The following is a 21,367-nucleotide window of genomic DNA, read 5'->3' as shown; positions in this document are numbered from 1 at the left end:
GCAGTGTACAAGCAAATACTGTTTTCATGTTTGATATTATTTACTAGCATAAATAATTTTTGACAAAGTGACTTAGGGAGAGTTCTCTCTCATGGTTGTCTAGAATCTCGCACCATGCATGCCATCTGCCCTGAGGTAGTCAGTTACCTTTTCAAAGCTTTAACAGCCGCTGACAACTGCTGACAAATTTATTCTCCCTCCCAGTGCTGCAGAGTTCCCTTCGGCTTCAGTCCAGTTTGAAGACGTTCTTGCCAACCTATCCAACACTTTAAATTCCATCAGTCTGCACTTTAATGACATATCTGCTAATGTATCAGTGTCAGCTGAGCTGGTTCACACATTGATTTTGAAATGTCAGATTCTGTTTAAAAAAAGGACATACTTTGACGCTCAGCCTGCTGCTGTCATCTTTTAATATAGCGACGATTTGGCAGTAATTAAATCATTTAATGTCATTAATCTATTAAGTTATAAAAAGTGCTTCAATTTGGTTTAGTAGTCAAATGGCCAATTTAGCATTTACGCAGCTGCTTTTCCTCTTATCATGGTAGCATCATAGTGTTGGCAGCTTGTCAAGTGGCGGGTTAAAAATAAAACTGTCCAGCAACTCCTATCATTACCAAAAATGTGTGCAGGTTTTAATAATTATTAAAACTCAGCATAATTCACAATAATTAAAATATCTTAATGCATAAATACATTAGCATTTCATTACCCTACTGTCTTTTGAAGTCAGCGATTGTTATCGACATTAAAAATGCCTCCATGCACCATCTTTGCATCAGTCTAGTTGTGTCTGATCTGAAGAAACCTGAGAGGAAGCATGAGAGGCTTCGAGCTTACGATATATAAAGACTCCAAGATAGGGAAGCTTTTTTTCTTCTTCTTTTCTACATGTGTGACTAACAAGGTTTTGCTCTCAAGTTGCTTTTTCATTTATTTTCTCATGTGGAATTCGCGCTGCATCTTTTCTTTAACGATCTCAAGCTAACAAACAAACACACACACAGATGCACACACATACACGCTTCTCCTCTTAATCTATGTCTGCTGAAGTGGTCTTTAATGAGGTGTGAACAGAGGACCACAACCCTCTCCCTTCCTCCCTCCTCCTCTCCCACTATTTCATCTTCCCTCTCTCTCATCACTGAGAGTGACTACCACAGACAGACAGAGCTACAAAGACATAGAGCGAGCGACGCATGGACGGGTGGAGGGAGAAAGGTGATGCTGGAGTTAATGGGAGAGAACGAGGTCTTTTTTTCTGTTTCATTACTTCATCCCTCCATCCATCATCATGTGATCACAGCGAGAGCAGATCACAAGGCCTCTGAGGCATATTTTTTTTTCTTTTTGGTAACCCAACATACCCTATAAATACATGATAATTTGTAGTATATTAGGTAATTACCGGTGGTAATAAGCAAGTAATATGTAGGTACTGGGTGCTTTCTAGGAAAATAGGCAACCAATTCTTTAAAAAGAATTCTGGATGGTTCTGTTATCCATCAAGCGCAACTGTAGTTAACCAAGGTTGATGGCATTTGGCTTGTTCCACAACTCTTGAGGAGCCAAACAAACATATTTGTTTAAAAATCACCTCTTTAAGGTCTATTTTATGAATCTACTGTGCAAAAGTCGAACTTCCAGGCCTTGAGGGCCGGTGTCCTGCAGGTTTTAGACATCACCCCGGGTCAACACACCTGAATCAAATGATTAGGTCATTGCCAGGCCTCTAGAGAACTTCAAGATATGTTGAGGAGGTAATTTAGCCATTTGAATAAGCTGTGTTGGATCAAGGACACATCTAAAACCTGCAGGACACCGGCCCTCGAGCCTGGAGTTTGACACATTGTGGTGTAGTGCTACCCCTCATTTTTTGTATTTTGCTAGGTAAAGGAGTAATAAGTGCAGAGATTTATTGAAGCAATTCTAAGGAGCTTGAAAGTCAATATTTGATATGACCACCTTTATTCTTCAACACAGTCTAAACTCTCTTTGGCAAGTTTTCTTGTGATTTCTTTAAGTAGTCTTCAGAAATAGTTCTCCAGGATTCTTGAAGGACATTCAAAGATCTTTAGATGTTCGACTCCCTTTTCTTTTGTTCTCCGTCAAGTTGATCCTGCACTGCTTCAATAATGTTGAGGTCTGAGCTCTGGGGAGGCCGATCCATGACTGACAGGGTTCACTGTGTGGTTTTCATATGTTTTTACTACATTGTCATGCTGAAAAAGTTTTTACCTAAGATACACTTTGCATGGTGGATACCAATCTGTTGATACCTTTCTGGGTTTATTATTAAATCAATTTTGACAGGATCTCTGACACCACTGGCTGAAATGGAGCCCAGAATCATAACAACCTGACCTCCTTTATACATATTGATCATGATTTTAACCAAACATTCATGAGACCTGTTGCTGCTGATTGTCAGTCCAGTGCTTGTGTAATTTGGCCTGAACTCTTTCTGCCTGATGTCCTCGCTTCTAATCAGACTATTTCTAATTAGACTTTGGTAAACAGTAGATGGAGGGTCAGATAAATCTCTCAGGTCCGTGTCAGTTCTTTGTAAGATTTTTTTTTTTACTTCAGACAGAGATTTTTAGTCCTGTCATTTCATCTTTTGTCCTCCATTTGTCCAGTTTCCTCTAATTATGCAAGGACACTGTGTGCCATGCAGACATGTTTTCAAGTAATAGCTCTTTGGAAATCCAGTTGTTGGTGTGAAAATATTATTTTAAGTCTGTCAAACTGTGTTATTTTTGGCTTTTTTCATAGATTCATCTAAAGAAACAAGAACAAATGATGTGTTATGTGTAGATGGTTGTTCATTCCTTAAGTTAAGTTTCTTTTTTATGCTTAAATAACCCATAAGTCAGTGTACAGTTGTTTAACAAACAAACAAACAAAAACATTTCTCTGGTTCTCTGGACCTTCAGAATGCCTGGAGAGCTGTTGCTCAAGACCACTTTTAAAATATGAAGTCTCCTCTTTGGCTTAAGACTTGCATAGTGCTGTAATGTGAGACATTTGGATAATATGCTCCAATAAATTACTTATTTTTGTGCAGTTTGTGGCCATATTCTCCCATAAAGGGTGTTTCAGGTGTAGTTTTTCTGTACTCACCTGCTTTTTCTACCCCACAAAACACTATAATTTACTTTATATGAACGTGATAAGTCTTTGTATTTAGGAGACTGTAAAAGGAAGGGTTACCCATTTTCTCCTCACCTAATGCCAGCATCAAGCTTTTTAGTGTCGATGTGTGCACGGATGGCTGTGTGCGACTGTGTGTAATGTGCTTATAATATATCTGTTTGTGTGCAGGGAAACAGGTCAGCCTGGATGTGTTTCTAGCCCCCCGGTGAAAAGCCTGCCCACTCCCACTCATAATAACCCACCACAGAATTATGGTTTTGTATTTGAAGACCAGCCAGCTTCACTAATGCATCTCAACTTTGTGTGTCTGTGTGTGAATGCGCGTTTGCATGCCTTCCAGCATGTTGGGATCCCACTGACGAACAGCATATCAGTAGCAGCGTGCCCTTGATTTCAGTGAAGGGCAGTATTTCTACTACAGTTAAACAGCCTTCTCCTACTTTGTTAACTTTAGCTTCGAAATGGTTCCGCTTTTGCCAAGAATCAACCCCGTGTTCTCTGAGCTTGTTAAAAATTACATCGGCACTTTGATTGCCTTCCAGGTTTGGGATTTCACCTTGAACTCGTTCGGTGCAAACAGCAAATCAAAACTAGCCTTCACATTTGTATTTAAGCATGACTTTTCTGCGTTTAAAAAAAAGAAAAAAAGTCAAACCACTTAAGTGCAAGTTGAGTGAGTGAACAACGTGTCATGCCCCTTTAACTGAGACTGAGTGGACTAATCCTGTTTGCCCAGTAATCATGAAGTTCAAAGCTGCAAAGGTCAAAGGAAACTTCCTCGGCTAAAAAGTAGTGAAATGGTAAAATTACATACAAAATGAAAGTGTTAATAAGTCTGTAATCTGACACACCTCAGTCTTTTCTCCTCGTTTCCCTTCCTTAAAAATGGCTTCTTGACAGCCACCCTTCCACTGAAACCATTTCCGATGAGGCTTCAGTGAACAGTAGGTCAAATGAAGGTGTATCTCTCAGGTCCTGTGTCAGGTCTTTGCTGGATCTTATTTCTGAAGGATGTTACTTTCAGACACTGTTCATCTCTTGTAGATAATTTTATAGGCCTCTAACCTTTTGGGTTTTTTATTAAGGATATACTGCATGCTGTCAAAATGTGTTATATTTTGCATTTTTCATACATTCAGATAAAGAAATGGAAAAAGCTAAGTGTTTTTGCAGCGGTTGTATCTGTCGACACACGCTGGTTTATCCTTGAGTTAGGTACTGTTTGTATTCATGAATGATTCAGTGTTAAGTGACTTTGAAACCAAACAAAAAACAACAATATTCCTCTGAAAATGGTCAGGTGCAAGGAAGAAAAGCAAGTGTCCAAAAAAAGTCAGGAGAAAGTTTCCTCGAGACCATCTGAATTCCTTGGAAACCAAATGTAAAGAAAAGAGTGGTGGCCAAGGTGCACAATACTGTACAGTAATATTCGATGCCTGATATGATCTTTCAAATAAAATGAAGTTTTGAGCTTGGTCCCTACTTAGAAAACCCCAAGTCAGTATATACGCAGATATTTCCAGAAGTATGTAGACCTTGAGAATATTTGAACAAACATATTCAGAAGCTAATTGGCTGTAGAGAGCACATTTTCTTGACTTTAAATTAATGATTAGAAATTAATTCTTGCACTTTTTTTTGCTGTGTACAGCTGTATGAACGCCACAGGGCAAACATTTTTGGTATTCCTGGTGCTGGTGCCAGCAGGACTCTTAAAGCTTTCAGATTCCTCCAACCCTGTGCTACATTTTCAATTTTCGCATCCTGGCAATCGATTGTGTAACTTCAGTAGCTATCATGGTTTCCTACCTCCAGGTGTTACTGGAGGCAGTAGCGAGGATTGCTTCTCCATAATGCAAGGCTCGGCCAATGAAATTTCCAGCAGCTGAAAAGAAGAAGTGCTTGCAATATTAATTTGACACAAAATTGCTCATGCAGCAGTGCAACAGAACAGGTCTTTGGGTTAGATTGGATCTTATAGATTTGAGTAATTATGACAAAGTATTGTTTTGGTTTTAATATACAAACTACAGTGTACAACTGAAGTTACACAACAAATGCACCTTACAGTAACAGCATATGCAGTGAGCTGTGGCTCCATGTTTGATGTTTGTATCCTCGGCTCAGTTCTCTTTTCGTGTTTCTATAAATACATTCCTATGCACCATCTCCTCTCTTCAGAATCAGCATTGTCTTACAGAAGACAAACCATCAGAGTGGAAAAAACTCACTTCTCTTTTCATGTCATAATGAAACAAAATAATCTAAGCATATTTCATCAAGAAAAAGGTAATTAAGGTAATGAGATTTTTTTTAATTTTTTTTATACAGTATTGAAATATGCCTGGCACGGGCATAATTTGCTGCGGTCCTTTTTTTACAGTAATTAATGACCTCCGAGGCATTTTCCTGCTTTCATATTGCTACTCATTGCATGAGCTTTTCTTTTTTTAAGGCCACAGTATGGTTTTGTCGGTCAGTTGTTGTGACATTGGAACTCTTATTCCTTTTTTTTCCTTCTAAAATGATGCTTTCAAAATGTTTTTCTCCCGAGAGTCCAGCCATCCTCTTCAGATTAAATCGACTATATAAAAAATAAAATGAGTCAATCAAGTCATTTTTGCTTTTTTGTTGAAAGTGCACACTTTACTGGGCAAGAACATCTACTATCCTTGTAAATGCTTTTCTAAGTAGTGTATTTATTTTCTAAAAAAACCTCTTAGGGAGGAGGCAGGGATGGATGAATAGGGCAACAAGTTATGAGGCTTCAGCACAGGAGACATTTCATAACCAACCCACCTTAACCCGATAAACTCTGTGAGGCGTCAGTCACTACAGGCTTAGAGGATCAGTTAGTGACCCACTTGCAATATCTGGTCACCAGGGGAAAATGTTTATTGCCAACCTTTTGGCAAGTGGTTACTGGAGCTTGCTAGTATTGGTTACGTGAAATCGATGTGAAAGATGGTGCTGCATCACAAACTGTTTTATGATTACTTAGGTCATGAGGAGATTGCTACAATCAATAATAGTTTGCATGGGAGACACTTGCCTCTGACACCTGAGCGGTAGTGAAATTTAAAAAAGAGCGGCAAACACTTTTTGTTTTCCTTCAAAAATAAAAGTTGTCCTACCCTGAAAAGGGCAACTTTTGCTTTGAAGGCAAATTGTCTCTGTTTCCACTTGCTAACTAGTTGGCCAGTGTTTGCAGACAAGTTGGAGTCTTCTATACATACTGTGGCGACAGCGGCAATCTACTAGTGACCAAAGCAATAAGATATTTTTGCAGTATCTCATAATATTTTTCATCCACTGTCTGCAACATCCAGCAACCACTCATCAACTGGTCAGGGAATACATATTTTTCCGTAACAGCTGCGGGATACCAGCAGCTCACTTACTGGTCTCTGGGCCTGTGTTAGTAAGGCCTAAACAAACAAATCCATAGATGTGGCAGAACAGGAGGCAACATTTTGTAATTATTTGAGTGACCTTAGTAACTTTCACTGCAACTGTAAATCTGCATATGGTCTGCTGACATTTTATATTAATGTGCACATGTTCACTATTAGAAATAATGGCTTAATAGCATGAATCATCACAGAACATTATCTCTTTTTTGGTCATTATAAGCCACTTATTCTATTCTGTTTGACCAAGCTACTACACTACACAGCCACGTAGAGTTTGGGGTCAATGACTTCCTAATTCCTTTTTATTGATGTAATAGTTTGAGACAAAAAAATCAATCATTGTGCAGGTGCTGGACACAGTGACCAATCCAAAATCTAAAACTTTAAATCCAGACTTTGGTCATGCAGACAGAAGCTATCCAAACTAGGTTAGCATGTGGTAGGAAATAAAACTGACAGAGTCTTTCATGAAGAAAAAATGGAAAAGAAATGGAAACTAGGAAGAGAAAAGAATCACTAGGACCACAAGAGATTGCTGTAAAGGTTAACATTAGGAGATTATAGATGATCTGGTAATAGTAATAGTCATTAACTGAACACATGTAGTAAATTAGAGGGAAAACAAACAAATGGAGAAAGTAGATGTGAGTGTTATAGAAAATGTCAAAACCATGACATTTGATAGAGTGTTAGCATATACAGTAAGGCTGCGTAACACAGACCTGTTAATTAGTCCAAAGTAATAGAAATTAAGTAGTTAAATCTCACTCACCAAAACCAGAGTGCAGACTTATTCAAGGGTCAGTTTGTTCACATAAAATTCATGTTATTTGTCAGATTACACAGAAAAACACGTAGTGACGCAGACAGCTGCCAGCTACAGCCCCTGTGTCAGGGTCAATCTAACGTTAAGCCTTAATAAAATTAAAATCTGTTACTTAATAACAGAATAAGGCAGAAATTACAAATAAGTACTTCATAGTGACAGCCAAAGGAGGAATGCGCTACCACTGTGGATGCTAATTAGCAACAACTGTTGACCACAAGCTCCTTAAAATAAAGTGTAAGCACTATTTGTTACAAAGCTATAGATACTAATAAGAAACTTCCATGTACCAAGTGATATAAGTACCAGTTACATCACCTGCTAAAATGGGTGATGTAAAACTATCCTTTTCTTGAAAAACGAGCCAAATACTTCGACCAAAATAGTATAATTTTTATAATGTGTTTTACTGGCCTCGTCAAGACAGAATCTTGCCTGCAGCATCAGTGAGAAATCATTTTCAAAGGGTTTTGAGTTGCATCATAAAGCTCCCAGCTGCTATTTGCTGCTCTACACGGAGGCCAAATGAAGATCTGAGTGCCCACGAAGGATCGGTTGTTGGGATAACACATTTTATGATACCATCTCGCGCTGTGATGAATTATATTACGTGGGATTTCAGCTCAGTTTAAATTTCAAAAAAACTCGCCTCCATCTTGTCGATCGACTCTCTAAACCCAGGCTCATTTTTCCCAGGTTCACCTCAACGATCGCTGCTGCAGTCAAACCGCAACTCATTTGTAAGGAAAAAGAAAAAAAAGCCTCAACCCTCTGAGTATTTCCAAGCGTGCAAAGATAGAAAACCTCTCCGATGCCACTTTGAAGACTAGAACCAATTAGGGAATCATTATAATGAGGAGCCCCTAAGTGCACGTCTTTTGTTACTCAGCAGCTGTCTAATTGGAGTTGGTGCATTTCGAAGGGAGTTGGGACCAAAGGCTGTTCTCGTGTCAAATGTGATAGGCTTTTAAATCAGCAACGTGCTCGTGGCTGACATATTGATCATTTATATCTCATTGCTGGTCTCGGGCGGTTTTGTTTTTCTTAGGTTAATTTTAATATTACCGCTGTTGCTGTACTGTAAGCATTTGTGAAACTCCCGTGTTGCAGTCATTATGAGCTGTACACAGCTGAAAGGACAGCATCTCTTCCTGCAGCTCTCGACCTTCCCGTGCCCACTGCAGCTGCAAATTTATTATTTTTTTTCTACCTGACATTACACTGTGTTTTTGGAAATGGTTGAGTAGCTGCACAGCCCCTGTATATACAAAACAGTTTGTAATGTATTCCGTGTTGGCACCGTATCGTGACTTACTCAAAGAATGAGTGGCATTAATACTGAAGTAGCTTCTGCTTTGAAAGCATGCACAGTGATATTTAAAGCTTTGACTGGGTAATTCTAAGTCTGGGTAATTCATCCTGTCTTCTCCTTCTTCTGTGCACTATTTAAATATATATATTTCCATGTGTTTGCTCCCATTTAAAGGACGCTTTTATTGTGGTCTTTAATGAATAAATCATACTCCCACAGTCCACCGAGGAGAAAAGATGTGGAATTTAATGCGCTCTCTCTTTCTTTCTGTTTGTCTTTTCACAGCTCCCCTGACAGACAAGCCGCCAAAAATCCTTTTCCCTTCAGAGAGCCAAATGAACATCATAGAAATGGCAATAGGTAAGAAATCTCATTTCATTCCCTACAGTGATCGCTTGTTTTATAAGGATACAGTGTCGCGCTAGCTTGCGCTAGACAATGGCATTGCTTCAGATTTCTAGATTAGCCAGTTGGCGCTTCAAAGTAGGTCCTGTTCTACTTTACTTTAGCTTTGGTTTTTTGGAGTGATGTGCTTATTTTGTCCATGTAGGATGAAAGTTTTAGAGTCAGATGTTAATAGGTAACAACCCCATTGGTAGTTTCTTAATTTGTAGTGTAATCGTGTAATACTTGGTAAATGTTGCCTTGCTGTTGCTGGGGATATTCTGCTCTTCCTCTATGAGTATACACCACATTGTTTCTCTTGGATACAATATTTTTTATTGAGGAGTTACTTCTACGTATTGCCACTTTGCTTTTGCTCTGTTCTTTTTTCTTCAGTATCTATCTGGCAATTAATGTTAAATATAATTAGCTTTTTTCATGTTCTACATTAAGGTTTTAATCACCTTTCTGTGGCTTTGTCTGAGATTTTTGTGGGGACTCCATAACATCGAAACTGAGTGGCATTTTATTTATTTTATCTGTCACAACACATTTCTACAACACCTTTAAATAGCGTGAACAGCATTGCCATTTTTTAGGTATTGAACTATATTGATTTCAAATCCTGTATCATAAGTTTCCCTTTTGTTTTGGTGTCGCACAGGTTTAACTTTAAGAAACCAAGCAGCAGGGTTGTTATGGTGCTAGAATTTCATTTTATTTTATTAAAAATAAATACATAAAGATTAGAACAGCACTCGTTGGTGCAAGTGTATTCACCTGCAGGCTTGATTATTTCCTGTGCTCCTGGTGAGTTGGCAGTATGATCATAGCTGATAAAATATAGAGGTGGGAATCACCATACATCCCACGATACGATATTATCACAATACTTAACGCACGATACAATATTATTGCAATTTTTTTTAAATATTTTGCGATATTCAGATTCTGTACATAAAGGTAAACTTTATCAATATTCATTTTATCTAAAATCGAAGTCTCACACTCAGTCTTTCTCTCATTTCAGTCAGTTTTATTGTTGACAAACTGAACGGTTTGTATTACAGTCTAGTCCAACTTAACTGAATGCAACCATCTGGTACAATTATAGCTATTCTGAACTATGCAATTTATGAAAACTATGCATCCCATTCAGCAACTGAAGAATTTGAAATTAAATTAAAACAAAATATAATTTTACATTAAATAAAAAAGTTTTAAACTTAATTAAAATAAAACATGTCTTTAATTAAAATAAGTAAACTGTCATGTTTATTGCTGCCAAAAAAAAGTTAAACACATTTGGACAGTGAAGGAATGTCAGGATTCTTGCTCAGAAAAAGGATCAACATGCTCTGAAGTCAGAGCACAAAAACCTTTTTTGTAACAAAATATCGATTTCTGCTGTCCCTGTATTGATACATTATTAGCAAACAAAATATCACGATACTACACAGTATCGATTTTTTCCCCCACCCCTAATAAAATAGTTGTTAAGTTTGTTGTTGATGGCCACTGTTTTTGTCTAGTTGCTCTTACAGACCATAACACATTTCTGCCTGTTAAATTAACGCTGTCCGTTATCATTTCAGATGGGCAGGACTGCCTAGCTCCAACAATAATGTTAACACTAGCCATAGTTGCTAGCCCCTATCCAGAGCTAATAGTTAAATGGTAATGTTAACACCAGCTTGGTCAATATTAATGATAACAGTTTCGTCGTTGCTGAAACAGGAGATTTACAGGCCCCTAGAAATTTCTCACAAAGACAGGGGTGTCGGTCTTTAAGTTGCTTTAGCAAGTTTGTTCTGCTGCTGTTCAAGAGTTCAGCTGCTAGTGGTGGGAGGGGCTAGGGATAAGAGGAACTGTGTGCCTGTCTGTCTGTAGCTGCTGTGTGAAGTTTGTGTCTGCAGGAGGAGGAGGGAAAGATGTCATTGTTGGTATAGACAGCTTTGCAAATGAATATCTAATTTTTAGCACCAATTATTATTATCTTAGTAAAAATCCCACTCTGTATAATTGCCTCCTATATTACCCATGGTATCGGAAAAGTGCCCTCTTGTTTTCAGAATTGTGGTATAGAAAGCTACTGGAAATATCAGTTCTGGTGAGGTCCCTACCAAGCACTGTTCAATATGCAATATTTCAATTAGGTCTTTTTACTTTCCTTGCCCTTTTGTGAATGGACCTTGAGTTTTTATCAGGAAGGATAGAAGATAGAAAAGGATGAGTCATTTATCACATCTGTGTATGAAAAAGAAAGTGATTCACTTGGTATAAAAGCCGTGTCCGCTGTGTTTCTTTCTCCTCCAATCCTATGCCTTTTCATTGTATTCACACTCATCACATCTATCTTGGTTATTTTGTGCAACACTGATGCAGCTTGTGTTTGTTCATCTTTAATGAGTCAGTACATAATCTCTCTTCGTGTCATCTTCAGTGTATTATGTTAGCAGCACTCCAAGTGATTGCCTCCAATTCCGCCTCATGTGGCCGCCTCGGTACCTTTCGTTCGCCTTACCAGCTTTGGATGCACGGGGGCTCATGGGAAAATTCCCGCTTTGTGCCTTATTGGGCAAAAGCTCGGCTGTTGGTGGAAGAGAAAATGGGTCACGATGGAGGCTTCCTTTGAAGTAAATTTGTCATGGGCGATGAACAAAACGGTCTCGCAGAGGTAAAACGTGGCAATGGGAAAATAGGTGCAAGTCATTGTAGCCTTAAATTGATGATGGATAAAAGTCTCCCTGGTTTTCTTCATCTGATTAAGTTTTCTTAGTGGATAATGATGGTTTGCAAAATCCATTACCTGATAGCTTTGAGAACAGGCAATAAAGGTAGAAAAGATATGTTTTTACTAAACTGTACTTTTACTGTATTTTTCATCAAAAGAATATTTTGAGCCCTTCATTTTCACTGCTAATTGTACCAGGCTGCATTTAAAGGGCACCTATTATGCACATTTTTGAGCACATGCCTGTAATAAAGTAGCATTGCATTATTCACAATTATCTATCTTTTTTATTATCTGTACAGCAATTCATCTTTAAGCTCCATGAACTATCCCTTTAAGCTAACTCTCTTCTGATTGGCTGCCCCTCATAAAAGACGGTTTGTGGGTGTGGCTTCCGTTCTGTGTCTGTGATAGCCATATTAGGCATGTATGCGCTCAGTGATGTCATACAGAGCCAAAAGTGGAATAAACAGTATGAAATTTGAGCTTTTGGCTTATATAATAATAATAAGAATAATGGATTGCATTTATATAGCGCTTTTCGGGGCCCTCAAAGCGCTTTACAATTCCTCTCACATTCACACATTGGTGGAGGCAGTTGTAGCCACATTGGCAACCTTCCGGTTACAAGACGAACTGCCAACTCTTTGAGCCACGATCGCCCCACATATATATTACTTATTCATACTCTGACTTCATGATTTGAATCTTTCCATGTTTCATATGAGAATCCTGCCACTGTAACAGCATGAAAGATCCCCTTTAAATGTGCATTTTGGTTTTAACTGGTTAAGGATTAGCCAGAATTCTGTAGGGGTTTTTTCATGCTCCTCACCCACCTCTGCACCCTTTGATATTCTACACAGAGTCAGCAGCACTGTGTACATAATATATGAACACCTATTTGATTCTCTGCCAGTACAAGCTCCTATCACTTCTTCTCAGTGTTGGCCTAGTGCGCTTTTATCATCCACAGAGAGCCCAGTCAAACCCAGCATATCCTTTCAGGGTTTATGGCAGCTCGGGTGGAATTTTATTTATTTATTTTTATTCTTTCTTCCATAAAATATAGAAGAACAAATGGCTTCAGCTGACAGTTAATTAGGCAGGTGAGACGGGGAGAGCGACGAGAATGTGAAAAGGCAAATGCGGAGAGACACTTTTCAAGCGCTCGCTGTGGAACTCGAGGGAAGAACGGAGAGAGCAGAGGGATCTGTGGAGTGGGGGTCCCAATTAATCAGCATGCACTTTCCGTCCACTTCTCTGTCTCCTAATGGATGTGCTTCCTCAGTTATAACTGATTAAATTTAAAATGCTTGATTAAAACATGTTGTGTAAATGCTCTTCTCATGCAGGCCCTCAGTGGGCATGTCTCTCCGCTGCTTTCTCTGTGGGACAGATCAGATACAGTTTGCCTCTGTAATTCAGTCTGACATGTCACTGCACACTGCTTTCACTCTGTCTTGTACACATAATCGACTGGAGTACAGCTAAGCAGACTTACTGCAGGACAAGTGTTTCTACTGTACTGCTAATCTGTACGCTTTGTAAACAGTTTGACAATTTAGGGTTGGGGGGAGGTTCGTTTCCTTTATGCATTAATATGTTTTTGGTAATCTTACTAAATTCGTGCAGAAGAAACAGTTTTTCATCTATGTTCGTAAAGCGGACTCAACCATGGATTGAACCCTAACCAACCAGCTTTTTTGGGCCTTTATTCTGCTGCTGCGTCTTCCAGATTTGATTTGTTATAATCCTATTTTCTATGCAGAACTAACATGTCACTCCCGGCCTACCTATCCTGACATTTTACTTCAGCTTAGATTGAATTTACGACCACTGTGGCACGCCGCCTGTGATGTTCATTCAGGGAAAACCCAGAAAGATCCCCTGTGATCTTGATTGGCTGTTGAAACTTCAATCCCTTCACCTCAATCCTCGGGATATCACACTTCATCCCCTGACACTTGACATTATCACTCCACAGCGAGTTTTCTGAAATTGCAGCAGAGAAAAAAAACTGAGCCTCCTGTTCAAATTCTATCTAAATTCACTCTTTCAAGATTAAAAACAAGTGCTTCACTTTAAGAAGCTGTTCTGCATCATCAGTCTCTAATATTTTGCAAATCTCAAGAGTTGTTTTCTGTTTCAGTGATTAAATTGATTATTTTGGTGTGTTCGCTTTTTCCTCCCAAAACTTCTTTGTTTTGGATTTTCTTTGTTTCCCAAAAGTGTATTCTGGTAGTCCCCGGGCAGATGGAAGTGAATTTGTGGTTTTCAGTTAACAATGTGGGGTAGCGCAACAACAAATTGTAAACACAGGAAAGGGTCAAAGGTCAAGAATACACCCTGGTAAAAGTTGATCCCTGTACTCCATTTAGGATGCTCCAGAAACCACTTGATATGTCTGCAACATTTTGAATGGCTTTCTCTCTGTGTACAGGACATCTTTTTACACTCTCTGATTGCACTAAATTGTGGCCAAAGGAAGGTAGACGCCCATCCATGCAACTATTGAGTGGCTTTAGTCTTGGACTGTGTTTTCATTGTTTGGTTTGGCACCATTCATGTGCATTTGCTCAAACTAACATTTTGCAAAACAGGAGCAATTTGCATCTTTTCACGCCCACTTGTGTTTTTTTCCACTGACCTTACAAGCCATCATGCCACATCTAGCATTCGCTTCCCATTCTGTCTGAACACACTTTTACTTCCAATTAACAGTACACAAAGCCAGGTCTACAAAGAAATGTTTTCTCACTTTGCTGTGGAAGAACTTGACGAGTCTGCACAAAACACCCACAATGAGCAACCAAACAATTTATCCAACATCACAGCATTGAATTGAAGTACCGATGCCAGGCGTAGGTTCCAGTATAATTAAACCTTCATGTGTGCTTATCTTTTCCAAGTCATGTAGCATCATTCCACTTTGTGTTTATAGATGTAGAATACGTATAGATGGTGAGTGGTAGCCTATTGCAAGTTTTTATTGCTGGTACATGCCCATGCTATGGTATTTTTTTGTCCTGTTTGTACTGGCCAGCATTTTTCTGATGTAATATATATACAACTGGAAAAAAATAGTCCTGGAAATCTATACTGATACAGACATCAGTCGACAGAAATGAAAATTATCAACCTACAGAGGCCTGAATTCAGACACCCTGAAAATCACAGACAAAAAATGATGCAGCAGGCTAGTTTTTTTTTTTTTTTTTGCAAAACTTTTATTGCAGCAACTCAAAATGGTACATCTAGGCCCCCATGTTCTTGTGTGCATGCCTGACATAAGTGCATGCTCCTTATGAGACAATGGATGGTGTCCTGGGGGATCTCCTCCCAGATCTAGACCAGGGCTCCATCACTGGGCTCCTAGACAGTCAGAGGTGCAAACTGGCTTGGATGGACCAAAAACATAATGTGCCAGAGGTGTTCTGTTGGATGTATGTCAGGCCAGTGTGGGGCCAGTCAATGGTATCAATTCCTTCATCCTAAAGGAACTTCCTGCATACTCAATGGGCATTATCAAGCACCAGGAGGGGCCCACTGCACCAGTGTAGGGTCTGGCAATGGATCTAAGGCAACTAACCAACTAATGGCAATCCAGGTCCTGTTGGCTAGCCTCTAGAGATCTGTGCCTCCTCAGACCCACCCCCAAACCAGCCATGCTGAACAGGGATACAGGCAGAATAACGTTCTCCACAGCTTCTCCAGACCCTTTCTCATCTGTCACATGTGTTCAGGGAAAACCTGCTCCCATTTGTGAAAAGCAGAGGGTGCCAGTGGTGGACCTGCAGTTTCTGGTGTCCTATGGCAAATGCCAGTAAGGCTCCATAATGCTGCGCAATGAGCACAGGGCCCACCAGAGGACGTTAGAAGATCCATGCATTATTCAGAAATCTGATATCAAAAAGAAAGCGATAATCACCTGTTACACCAAGTACAACCATCCATGTTCTGAATTTTATCGTTCTACAAAGAGTTTTGTTTATATGAGCAAACAATTTAATAGAAACCAGAAGATATGTAGCTAGGCTACACTTGAGGTCTCCACAATATTGATGTGCCATCCTGGAGGACTACCTGTGCAACCTCTGTAGGGTCCCAGGTATCACCTCACTACCAGTAGTGACACTGACCATAGCTAAATACAAAACAGTCAGAAAAGATGATGAGAGAACAAATGTCAAAAAAAATGTAAAACCGTTCCTGTTTTGGGGGATCCACCTGTTGTTAATTTCATTAACATCAAAGCAACTGGAACTGATCAACAACCTCCTCTGCTATTTAACTGACCAGATCAATTTCCCAGCAGTTTAACTGACTTGACGCTATATTCTGATTGAAAAGTGTTCCTTTCATTTTTTTTGAGTAATAGATTTCTAACCACTAATGTGTGCACTGCAAAAGTTAAAACCTTATCACATCATCTCAGAAAGACTGATTGTGAAAATCCATTTGTTTTAGTCTCTATTGCAATCTGCGGGTCTGCACTGCTCTCAGAGGCTGAACTTTCTAATCTATTCGTTGGTGCGTACATAATAACAACTTCAACTGGAAATTGGTCCTCAGTCACTCACAGGATGGAGTTACATAGTCCACTGACATAAACAGAGGGTACCTCAGTCAGAACAAAACCATTATTTTCCTGAATTAACTTTTATGTCAGTAGCCACATCAAATTAGAATTTGTAATCATTTGGTAATGATGAGGTTGGGCTGTTATTCCTGTGCAGGTCAGGTTGCTGTGAGACTCCCATTTCCTCTAAGCTGACTTACCCTCGCATTAAATCTAAAATCTAAACTGAGAGATATAATGAATTTGTGGGTTATTGCATCCTCTGTCAAAACAAAGCATCATTAGGAAGAAATGATTAACTGCACCTAGCAGCAGACAAAATGCCAACTTTCACCACGCTGGCAGAATGCGGTTGAAAGTCGGAGCTACAGCAGATGCTTTTGAAATGTAAAGTCGTTGCTCGACGATCAGTCTATGATCATGAGTCCTCATCCCATTATTCTAAAACAGGTTTCTTCCTTTAGTTGTATGGATTTGAAATCCTAATGGTGTGCTGTTGGAGTCACCTCCCATTGATTAAGGTACCATTTTCAATATTTTAATGATTAGTATTGATGTCTTGGGTTTTCTACTGGTAGTCCACAGTGGAATGAAGGTAAACCATGCAACAGATAGAGAGACGTGTAGTAGATCATTTTAAAGGTAAATACCAAAGGTCCTGGAGAATGGATGTGAATGCTGAAGGGTCAGGTAGATATAATGATCACTTGAAGGTTTTTTCACCCCAATTTGAAATCTATAAATTATGCTGTGAAATTGACTTTTTTTTAAGACCAGGTTCTCTGAATGCAAAATTAATCTTTTAGGAAATGTGAAGCCTCCAATAAAGATGCATGTGTTATTCCAAAATCTGACATCAAAAAAAGTGCTAAGGACCTGTTACGGAAGGTACAACCATTCCTGTTCTGAATTTAATCCGTCCACAAAGAGTTTTGTTTATATGAGCAAGAATTCCTTCCGAACAAGACGACATGTAGCTAGACTCTGCTTGAGGTCTCCCCAAAGGCTGAACAGAAGATGACAACCAGGAGACATTCAAGTTATCATGCTCTAAAAAAATCAAAAAGCAAGATGGCCTAAAGGAAAGGGCATGGGTGTCTGTTGGACCTACACAGAGCCTACAGGGGTCAGTGTCACAATTATGTGAATCAGCCTTAAACCAGCAATCTATCTGAAGGCCAGGAAACGAGTTTCTTTCTTGACCTTTGTAAAAACATTCCTGGCAGGCTTATAGTCTCAGTTGCTCATCTTGGGTCTGTATTTATGAATCTTGGTCATACAATGCTTCAAAAATGAGGACTATCCCTGGTACGCTCATTGGCTAACGACTTACTAATCACAAGTCGTTTAGCAATGACTGTGATGTTTCACATCCAGACCCACCCTTGCTGGTCACATCCGTGTTTTTTTTAAACCAAGAGTGGGACGGAAACGCCCCGTCTCAAGGTCTCAAAAAGAGACTCGAGAAACCAATGGACGGTGTCAGAAGAGCCCATAGTAGTCCATGTTTGATACTGTCTATGGTCACAGCATGTAAAACAGCTGGGTCATTGGTTTCTTAGAGCAGCGGTCCGTACCGGTCCGTGAGTCGTTTGATACCGGGCCGCGAGAGTTGAGGCTCAGGTGTGAAATGTATGGTTTTCAGGGTTTTTATCGGTTTTCAGCGTTATTTTGTTATCGTTTTTATCGTTAACTCGGTTTTCCTGGGTCTTTTCACATGTGTTATGAATAAATCTTATTTTTTTCGGTACCGGTACTAGTTTTATTTTGTTGTATTTATCTGCGACACCTTAAAGGCCAATCCGTGAAAATATTGTCGGGCATAAACCAGTCCGTGGCGCAAAAAAGGTTGGGGACCGCTGTCTTAGAGGACTGCAGAGAAGCATATAAGCTTAGACTGGATATCCAGTCTGTCTGCTTAGCCAATTACGTACAAAAACTAACACATGAATTCTGTTAGTCCTTCTCAATTAATCTATCATCTCAGCAAACATTTTCCCTTCAAGATTATGGTTCCAAGAACTAGTTCCAAGTTTTATTTATCATAGTATGATGTTCATTTGGTGAATTATGGTCGAATTAAGAGTGAATTTTTTAAAAAGCATTATTTTATACAGTGGAGCAGCTCAGTGTTGTGTTCAGTACATTCTCAGGTGGGAAAACATCATCCTTGCACTTCTACCTTACACTAGGGTTATCATTTGAGGCAGGAAGTTCTGCCTATTCCCAATATCACATACATTCACACTCACGTACACACCAGCCATCCCTCTAAATGTCACGGGCTCGGCAGAACGCTCCGTCGATGCCAAAGGTTCAGAGGCCCTGGGATCAATATTACATCATTTCTCTCAATTAGGGCATATTTATTCCCCTCAAGTTATTGTACATCTGTGAGTGATCCTATCTGCATTCCTGGCAAGTCTCCAGATGAGTCAAGGGCCCGGGAGGAGAGGAAGACAGAGTGAGATAAAGATAAAGGGAGAGAGGAGGATAGAGAATGAGAGAGAAATGAAGGTAGGGGGAGTTTGGGCAAAGCATCAGAGGAAGGGGGGGAAAAGTGAGCAGGTTCATTTAAGATTCACAGAGGGGATGAAATATGATGGTGTCTTACCTTGGGTTATTACAGATGAAAGTGGTTACAAAACGGCACACTGTCCCAAATGGTTAATATGCCCTGCAGTGTGGAGGTATAAATCTTTACTGTCATATTAGAAAGGGGTGGGGGTCGCTGGTGGTGATTGGTAGGGATACTTGGCGGTGGGATGCTCCCATTAGTATTTTACATAAGTACAGTAATGACAGGGACAGTCACGAGATGATAGGCTCTATCGACCAAAGATGGCTAATTTTCGTCAACAGATCCAGCGGAGCAGCAGTGAGTGCAGCACTGATACCAGCCATGTTTCAGATCATGGCTTGACCTTAGAAGACTATCTATTTTACCACAGTGACCATGTGCTGCTCTGCTTCTCCTCCCACCCACAACATCATATCTGCCTCAGCAAACAGGAAAAATGGCTGAAGGCGTTTGTCCCCCTTAGCAGAAAATAGCATCACGAACTGGCCAGAGCACTTGAGTATTAAGATATACTGCCTCTTGCCTGTGCCAGCAATACTTTCCATCTCTGGGTAGACCTATTAATCATAAATTGAGCTTTGGCATCTATTTTATAGACAGTCTGGTTTGATGATGTTTTCTATTTTTATGCTTAATGGCTTAAGTGTTCTTGCATTGCACCTGCATGTAGGTACTCACGAAGGTCAGAAAACCTCTACCTTTGTCAGGCTTGATTATATCAGCAGATAAGAGGCACTGACCCAATGGGACAATCACTGGGTCTCTCATTTCAAGCACATTTTAAAACACAATGTAAAGCAATGCAGGTAAGAACAAAAAGTCTTGATGAATACTAGAATGTGGTCCTGTTTTAACTTATAACTAATCCGACAGTTGATTTGTTTATTTATGCCACCGTTGCTGCAGTAAATACAGTTTTAATGACTTTCTTCTGATGGATGAAGGTAGCAAATGTAGATGACGACACACGTATGTGAAATTGATTAAAGATGAAAAGATTTTTCACCCACGGGGAGACGTTTAAGTGCTGTGTAATATCGATCAACAGACTTCAAATGCAGAGTTTCCTGACTTGTAATCAGAGGAAAAAAGTCATTGAATATACGAATATACTCTGGAACGAGATGAGATGAATTAGGAAAAGATTTGGTGGAGCAGAACTGGGCTGCTGTTTTGGTGGTTCTGCAAATCCCAACTGATTTTCTATTTCTACTGCCAAAAGGTTTTTTTTATTGCTTTCTTTACTATATAGTAAGGATTGCATTCAGTTATACTCTTTGAATACATGAAAAAATAGGTCTTTTTTTCTCAACATGTTGGTACAAAGTGTCTTTAAGTTAGAAACATCCATGCGACCTGGAAAAATTGGTGGTTGCTCTGTGATTATACTGAATTTTTTTCAGTTTAGGTGACAGATGCAAGGAGTTGCGGCGACCACTGGCAATCTGTCTCCAGACTGTCACAACCTGACTTGGATTGACTGCACTCACTCTCAGGCAGGTTGATAAAGGTCTTCAAATAATTGCTATCTAATGAAATAAATGCAGACAGATTGCCAACACTTTGCAGTCTGAGATCTGTGATGTGTTTCTTTGCTGTAGGGGACTTAGGAATATAACCAGCATAGCCTACAACCATTCGTCAACCAGCTGTCAGAAAGGTTGTTTTGCGCCAATGTCATTTTGCAGTTAAATTGCCATCCTGCAGCACTACTTTTGTTGTGGAGGAATTTCTGTTTCAAATCTATGAAGTTCTGGCTAGACTCTGAATATAAGTAGTTTGTGTAGTTGGCAAGAGATTTGCAACAGACGGCAACAGATTTGCCTTTTCACTGATTTAGCACAGTTAATTGTCATATTATCACAAACAGATTGCGTATAATTGACCCTACTTACCAACAAACTGATAGTAGCCTGACTCTAAAATGAGGTGCAGAACAGGTCTACAACCACTCGCACTTCAAAGAGTAGAGTCATTTTAGAAACAACCAGATTGCACGCAGTTGCAATAATTTTGGTTGTGATGTGGTCACCAAGTACTGTTTTCCTTAGTGTCACTGTAATATTAGCCTATTGCCTAAGCAACCACTACCGTACCATACCATCGTCATTCATTGGTAGGTATGTAACAGTGTGATGGCAAATGGTACATTTTTGCATGCGGTGTCAAGCCAGAAGTGGCATGAAATGATTAGTTATATATATCATCTCATTACTGATTATGCCATCATAAAGCTGATGGTGGAAGAAGATAGTACAGGTCCTGAAGGAGGTAATTTCTTAAACCATGGACAGATGTGTGCCAGAGAAGTTAAGTTTAGCTAGCAACTTGCTGCTATGTTTGAGGCTACTGTGGTCATAAGAGGTGCCTGGTCAG

At 39.5% G+C, this 21,367-nt stretch overlaps 1 protein-coding gene across 2 annotated transcripts in view; it reads left to right on the top strand.

The window, feature by feature from the left end:
• LOC146360913 (interleukin-1 receptor accessory protein-like 1-B) overlaps nt 1-21,367 on the top strand; it is a 334,871-nt gene that overhangs the window by 205,193 nt on the left and 108,311 nt on the right. For both annotated transcript variants that reach the window (XM_084920835.1, XM_084920834.1), the window contains exon 6: nt 8,996-9,070. In XM_084920835.1, coding sequence (XP_084776961.1) covers nt 8,996-9,070 — 75 coding nt within the window. The remainder of the gene's footprint in view (nt 1-8,995; nt 9,071-21,367) is intronic.

This window comes from Perissodus microlepis, chromosome 23 (assembly GCF_051167445.1).
Source record: "Perissodus microlepis isolate ML-2025 ecotype Zambia chromosome 23, ASM5116744v1, whole genome shotgun sequence".
Lineage (NCBI taxonomy): Eukaryota > Metazoa > Chordata > Actinopteri > Cichliformes > Cichlidae > Perissodus > Perissodus microlepis.
Note: the sequence above shows the minus strand (reverse complement) of the source record. Positions and strands in the feature narration are given on the sequence as shown.